Raw genomic sequence first — 7,920 nt, 5'->3', positions numbered from 1 at the left:
TAGAGTTATAGCCGGCCGCAAACACATCAGGGAACTCAGGTGAATTAAGCTCACTTGCATTTGTAGCTGATTTGTGGGTTTCTTGCAATAAGACAACATCTGCCTTTGAAATGGATAATTTCAATGAAAAGGATGCAGGCAGACACTCCCAATCGACAGTGGGAGCCATCATACCACGACTATTTGCACAATTTGCAGTCTACACTTCATCTCCGGTAAATACAACTTAATTTTGCACTAGTCATTGTTCTACTTAAATCATTATATACATAAAAAATTAGGATATATATTTAAGTCAAAACGTAAACGTTCGTTTTGTAATAATATGTACATGAGTCTGTGAAAAGGATTAAGACAAAACCACCAAAATAATCCTTTGTGAACAATGTTTTTTTTATTAATTAAATGCTTATTGTGGAATCGTAGTAATTTTCCGACTTTTAATTTAAATGCATGGGCAGGGAAATCTATTGGCCAGCCCCACCAAGATTTTTTTTCATGCATGTAAATAGTTTTATTTTAAATCATGCAGGGAGTATTTCAAATTATATGGACACTAGAATGAGAAAGTGGAGGAGGAAAGGAAAAACACAAAAACAGGAGAAAAGGTGAAAGAAAGAGGAGATAAAAGGGAGAGAATGATAAAACGTCTTCAATCTGCTTCATCACCTGCAAAGAGAGATGTAAAAAGAACAGCACAACTGACGGATATAGTATAACAGATACAGTAAAGTAACACCTTGATACAATTGCTTAAGTATATGTAGTATTATTTATTCCGACATGTATAATGTGGATGCTGAATATAAAAAATTGGGCTTTCTGTATGGAAGTGAATCTGCAAGGACCTAGAACCAAGCACCTGTAGTTTTCCCCTAAGAACTGGGGGACCCAAAACCCCAGATGCCCAAAGGGACCCCTAAAGTAACGGCGCCCAAAAGGGGCCAACACAGGAAATCTGCCCCCCCCCACCAAGGGAAGAGGAGAGATGGCCCAGAGGAAATCCCCCAGAAGGCGCAATTTTTTAAATATTTTTGTGATTAATAAATAAATTTCACATTCACAAAATGGAAAGCAAGGAGTAGGTAATGCAGTTCACCTGTACGACACAGTGAAATTGACTTTGTAATGGATGGTGAGCTATTTAAAATAAATTACCTAAATAATATATTTTGTAGAATAGTTCAAGTGCTGGGGAGCTGCTACAGTGAAAACTCGCTACTTTCACTGGGAAACACTAAGTATTAATTTCTTGGTCACATCTTGACAGTTCAAGTTGTTCCCCAGTGAAAGCAACGAGTTTCAAGCAAGGACAGAAAATCTAAGCAACACAAGAGGATGTCTTTGTTTTTTCCTAAATCCAACCTGCAGAGGAACATGTCTCAGTCCATGTCCGTCCTGCCTGCGAAAAACTCCTCGTTGAGTGGCAGCCAATCATCTGGGCTGAACGTGGAGTGCTCTGAGGGGAAAAAGAAATTCAAGTTCAAGATCCATAAACACTCAAAAAGCGCCGACAGCAAAGATTCAACCTCAGGCCAACAAAAGCAAGATCAGAGCAATTTGTGTATCAATGGCAGCCATGTTTACTGTGGGGAGGCAGCACCTCGGACATCTCGCTCTGGATCCAGCTTCAGTCTATCAAGTTCAGGACGTCGATCCATGGAGGATGTACCGGAAAACTCGTCTCCATCTGTGGATTCACTTAAAGCAAGGAGGGAGTATTCACCCTGGATGGAGGAAGAGGAGGAGAAAGATGAAAGCATTGAGGATTTAAGAACAGTGGAAGAAGAAAAGGCCAGACTGGAAGAGAAGGCTATTGGGAAAACTTGATGATGCTTCATTAAGAACTTTCTTTTATGAAGCCATGGCCATAATTAATAGTCGTCCTTTAACACTAAAGGGAATAAATTACCCTGGTTCTCTTGAACCCTTAACTCCTAATCATTTGCTTCAAATGAAGTCTGAGTCTGCCCTGCCTACTGCAGGAAAATTTGTTATGGAGGATATCTATTCATCAAAACGTTGGCGCCGTGTGCAGTTTTTGGATGAACAGTTTTGGAGTCGGTGGAAGAGAGAATACCTCCAGAACATTTCCATTAGACAAAGGTGGCATGTAATTTGGCTCAATCTAAAAGTAAATGATGTTGTAATTGTAAAAGAGGGTTTTCTCCCAAGAAATAGGTGGCAGTTGGGTCGTGTTGTGGAAACAATGGTTGATAGTGATGACTTGGTGATCTTTGGAGAACAAAGATCAGGAAGGGACATTATCTCTAAGAGTTCGGTGATAGAAAGACCGGTGCAAAAATTGGTGGCGTTATTTGAAAGTGACTCATAAACTGAATGTACACAGACAAGCGTGTTTAAACAATCTGCATGGTTTTAAGGGAAACTTTGAAATAATGCGTGATTTTGGTAATAGTTCATCCATTATTGGTGGGAGTGTAATGGATGGTGAGTTATTTAAAATAAATTACCTAAATATTATATTTTGTAGAATATTTCAAGTGCTGGGGAGCTACAAACTTGTACTGGCATACTAGGCAAAATAGGCAGCTTTTTAATGTTAACTGATAAACTGCTAGCTTGTCATTTACATTCCTATCTAAGCAAATTAAGTGAGACCTGAAAGCACCTCTGCCTGCTAAATTCATTATGATCGTCTCTCCAGCTGTGTGGGCACACTGCATTAGAGCCAAGATGAAACTCTATGGATTTTTTGCTAGTGTTGTTCTGCTGTCTTTGGCCAAAGGACTGAGTGCCGGTAGAATCCTTTTTACTTTCGGTTTGCTTTGATTGTTTGTTTTATTTGGTTAAATGTGTCAGACAATCTGGAATTTGCAACTGTCAGTTTAACCAATTAAAAAGCAAGTATTTCATGAGCCACTGTTATGGCTAATTACATAATATCTTTTATTAGAATATAATTTTTGGAACACTACTGAGCTTTCACTTGACCCAGTAAGCTGACTACTGCTAATGTAATTAAAGTGCAGTTTGTTTAAGTACAAAGTAGGTAGTAGAAGTTTTGCTGACATGAATTATTGTATACATTAGGTATAGATCTGTGCCACATAATAAATCATAGAGCAAACAGCAGGTAATGCATTGTTGAAGTTGTCCTTTAGCTACATGTCGACTAGAAGTAAAAGATAACCTGAGTCATCCCTAGATAAGCCTAATAGAACCAAAGGGGGAGAAGTGGGTCCTTATAGTTAGAGTGGCTCATGTTATTCTAAACTATCTCTGTAGTTATGCTGCTATAGGCTTAGACTGCTTGAGGACATTAACACCGATTTCTCTCACTCTGCTGAATTCTACTATTCTCCAATTTTGCATTATTTGTTGTTATTTCAACTTTTAATTTTATGTTCTTTGTTTTTTTTCTCTTCATAGTAGCTCCATCCGGCCTGGTGTTCTGTTTAGCTGTGACAACATCCTGGGGAGCAGATCATCTAAGCTACTGCTGTCAACAACTTCTTCTTATAGATGATCCAGCTGGCCCAGTCTCTCAAATTCTGACCTCATTTCTCTCCTAGAGATGGCTATTGGCTGAGCTTTTACTGCAACTAACTGTTTGTGCTTATCTGAGTTTAGCAGAGTTTATCTGCTTCATTGTGTTTTCTTCCTAGACACAGTCACCTAAGGAGCAAGTCAGCTATTATTCTCCCTAACATAGTACTCCTGGATCAGTGCTGTGGTGCACTTTTTTGTGTCTCTGCTCTGTCTTCTCAAACCTCCAGTCGGTCGCAGCAGATGGCTGTTCACACTCTGCCTGGTTCTGCTGGAGGTTTCTTCCTGTTAAAGGGATGTTTTCCTCTCCACTGTCACTTCATGCATGATCAGTATGAGGGATTGTCCACTGTGGGTCTATGCTCTATCTGTGGGAATTGAATGCTGCTTATCAAGACTCACTGTAATCTTCTGGGTTTCTTTAGATAGCAAACTTTTAACTAATCTGTCTGGATTATTTAATTTAATTGACTTTCTAGTGCCATGAGATGACAGTTTGACTGATTAAAAAAGATATTTTCTATCTAACATTAAACAAATACCAAATACCCAAATGTGGAAACAGCAGAATCATTTCTGCTCCCACTACAAGCAGCCCTGTCACTGTGTAGACATAATAATCCAGGGTGATCAGAGATGAAGGACTTGCATCCACTACATGAACACATGTATTTGGGTTTGAAGAAAAAAAGATCTCTGATGCTCCTGAGCAGAACTGCACATTCAAAATGGCATCAGCTAATATGCAAGGTATAAAAAGTATCTTAGGCCTAACTACAGGGTTTTGCAAACACTGGTTTTACAAATATTTGAAAACAGCACATGTGATTATGTTTTTCAGTCTGACAGCTGCTTTTGAGTAGAAATCCGAAATGTTCCACACAAATATGCTTGATGTGAACATTAAATGTTCTTTCACATTTCATTTCATTTAGATTTTTGTTTTATTCTGTTTTTCTGACATGTCTTTACTTTGAACGGATAAATAAATGACTTAACTATACATTCAAATGTGTCTTTTCAGACTGGAAAGTTGGGAGAACACAAGTGAACTCCATTCCAGGGAACAGGTGAGCCACATGACATAACGCTGCTATTTTTAAAATATTTAAATCTGTAATATCTGACAGAAAACAATGATACTGTTTAAAAAAAACTCAATAGCATTTCTCTGTGTAAAAGTAAATGAACAAGAATCCAATTTAAGAACAATACATTTCTTTAAAAAAAAAAGTCAAAATGTGAATAATGCAAGGTAAAATGTTTGCACAATCACAGAATTTTCATTAGAAGCAAAACATTTCAGTCACAGAGGCTGTTTAACCAACCTCACATGACTTTCAGGGAAGATGACCACGAATCCAATCACCAGACTATCGTTATAATGGAAGAAGACCCTGCTGTGATAGAATCGGGAACTTATCTGTTTGAGAGGAATCCAAACTCATCAACTTTGGTGAAGTACCACAAGGGGGCAGTGCATTTTCTGAAAGGAGGCCCTTTGATTTCTACCAGAAGTGAGGATATTGTAATTGTTGGCCATGGTAGTGAGGGTCTCACAGGAGAACGCCAACTGGCTGGTTATAGTGCAGAGGAAGTTGCCAGATTTGTTTCCAGCCTGAAGACTGAACTCTTCATTGGTTCCATTGGCACCATCAGTCTAATCAGCTGCTACCTTGGAAATGACCAAAACTTTACTCTGAAGCTGCTCCTAGCTCTCTCTTCTTATAATGTGGAAACAACATTGCACCTACACTACACCCTCCTATCAGTTGATCCTGATAGGGGGATCATGAGTGGACGCGACGGGATCTGGAGGTCCCATGACTACAGCACCAGTGTCATTGCTGTACTCGGCCCAACGGGTGACCTGCTGACAAGGAAAATGTTTGGCTGTGCAGGTTCAGTATATCCAAAATATAAAGGAAATATTCTGTATCTTCAGAGTCTAGAGTGGCCAAGACATCCTCAAATGTTCGTTCCGATGGAGCTGCGCAAAAAGTACCCCTCTATTGACTGCTTGGAGGGGCTTACTTGGAGCTTGTTTTTTGAGGAAAATGAAAAAAGACGTGCTCCTGATTACATCCCCAACAATGATCACCTGAAAGCAGTTTGGCTTGAAGTGACAGAGGAGGATAGCATTGTCCTCAAACACATCACCAACATACAGGATCTTCTCGTGGAGATCCGCTACAGTGCCAGAGAAGAAGTGGCCTCAGACCTGTATTATGTTCTAAATGACTGTATTTATAAAATCCATGGGAAAAATCTGAGTGTAAGTCTGGTGGGCAAGTTCATGAGAACTGACAACAAAGCTGAAATTGAACTTTTTCGTCAGAGTTTTAGTGACCAGCAGGGGGTATCTCCTCTACAGGAGCTGCAAAAAGGTCTTAAAGCATCCAAATTTAATGACTTCTGCCGCCAGACCTTTCAGTTCCAACAGTGTACCTACAACTGTGAGAGGTGGGGGCGTTATTTCATGGCTGCAGTGTTTTCAGCATCAGTACTCAACTTCAGAACCTTCTCCCTTTTTCTCATGAGTGTCATCGGCTGTGAGGTAGGACGTTTTCGAGGGACTGACAGCCCCCTGTGCACGGCCTTTGTCGGCGAAGACCATCCCATGATCACCGATCAGCCCTGGCCTGAACATCTGAAACGAGGATTCTATGGGTGCAGTGTTGACAACTATCAGATGGCACCACAGAACAGACAGATCTGGTTGGATCAAGTTGTTGCAAAGGAAAATTCTCTGTACATTAAATCAAAGCAAATGATGGATGCGTTTAATCGCAATGACCAAACTGAGTTAGAGATCTTTGGGAAGATCAAAGTCATGAATAAGTATGTGTTCTCATCTTATCTGGAATACTTTCGTGGTACGCCTGAAGGCAAGAAACTTAAGCGAGGATGCACTACCTCGTTCTATGAGAACTGAAATGCACCACTCAGATTTAATGTTTGGATTTGATTATTTTAGGGTTATTTGTTTTACAGTTAGATGGGATATTATTCAGTGCTAAAGTGTCTGCCCTCACTCTGAGGATTAAAAGAATCTTAATTTAATGCAAAGAATGTTTTAAATCTTCCTAACTGAAAGGGTTTAGTCAGTCACATGAAGTAATAACATATGGTCAACACAGGCTTAGGAATGCTTGTTATCAGAGGTAAAAGAATAAACACTTTAATAAAAACAGTTTTGTTTAATAATGTTTTTTTTGGGGGGGGGGGGATTTTGTAGTTCTTGAAATGAGTTTTCATGGTGTCATAAGGATATGAGTGCATTAAATACATAAAAATCAAATGCAAAAAAAGGCAAGATTCAGTGGTTCATTATCAATAAAAATACTTTTGTAAAGACAACCATGGAGGGCCTGGATACCACCTGGGTCACCATTCCTCAGTGAAGACAAATTACAAAATTATAAAATCAGGTCAGTGCAGAGAAATATTCTTTCGCAATTTAATGACATCCTGAAGGCTTTTCCAACAGATATATCCATAATATCCAAGACAACTCCAGATGTTTTTTTAGAATCAGAGTGCACTGTAAAAACTCTTCTATGGTCAGTTAGCAGTCTGTTAAGGACAACAAAAGCAGTTTTTAAATGATGATTTAGTTTGTTAAAGGAAAAAAACTATCAAATAATCTTACAAAAATTATATTCTTCTAAACCTAATAAGTTCCACCCTTGTGGGAAACAACTGCCAAGGAGTCTCTTGCATCATTCTGAAGGAACTTCAATTCTGCCACACTGGAGGGTTATTACTCATGAATGTCCTATTCAAGCATCTCAGTTGGATTTAAATCTGGATTTTGACTAGGCCACCTAAAAAACCTTCATTTTGTCTTTTGCTAAGAGCCTTGTTTATCATCAATATGATTTTTTTGACCAATGGCTTCTGTGTTGTTTTTAGTCAGCAGTCTGGTCTTACAGTTCTGGTCTTTAAACGCTCATGTGGATGACATTTTGGCCAGCCTTTTTTGTCACCATGGTGATCTTTAACAAAGGTAGGCTGACAGGAAGGGGACTGAGAGAGAGAGAGGGAAGACATGCAGCAGAGGTCCACAGGCCAGAGTTAAACGCAGGATGGATATGTTGATGACCGTGGCATTATTTGGCATTATCTGCACCATCACCCCGCCACAGGCAACCCTTTCATATTGACCATGATTTTTCATTTTTTTTCTCTTAATAATATCATCCTTTAAAAAGTATGTTTCTGTGTTTACAGGTTATCTTTGATACTAACATTTGTTTGACAATCTGAAATATTCAAGAGTGGGTGATGCACCACCAATGTTGAAATTTTAAAGCTGCAACCTTTACCAGCATCCCTGAAGGAGATTTCAATGCTGAAGACAATTATTCACAAGGCAGAGAAAAAATAACTATGCTGGGGAGGCGGTGC

General features: G+C 39.2%; 1 protein-coding gene across 1 annotated transcript; it reads left to right on the top strand.

Annotated features, from left to right (window-relative positions):
• The first annotated feature begins 2,683 nt into the window (after positions 1-2,683).
• Positions 2,684-6,675, top strand: LOC118565515. Its single transcript, XM_036145928.1, has 3 exons — positions 2,684-2,761; positions 4,535-4,580; positions 4,855-6,675. Exons 1-3 carry the CDS (start codon positions 2,698-2,700, stop codon positions 6,443-6,445), a joined length of 1,701 nt encoding a protein of 566 aa, XP_036001821.1. The 5' UTR covers positions 2,684-2,697; the 3' UTR covers positions 6,446-6,675.
• The last annotated feature ends 1,245 nt before the right edge of the window (positions 6,676-7,920 follow it).

Source organism: Fundulus heteroclitus, chromosome 13, assembly GCF_011125445.2.
Source record: "Fundulus heteroclitus isolate FHET01 chromosome 13, MU-UCD_Fhet_4.1, whole genome shotgun sequence".
Lineage (NCBI taxonomy): Eukaryota > Metazoa > Chordata > Actinopteri > Cyprinodontiformes > Fundulidae > Fundulus > Fundulus heteroclitus.
The sequence above is the reverse complement of the archived record's forward strand: the minus strand, read 5'-3'. Positions and strand labels throughout refer to the sequence as shown.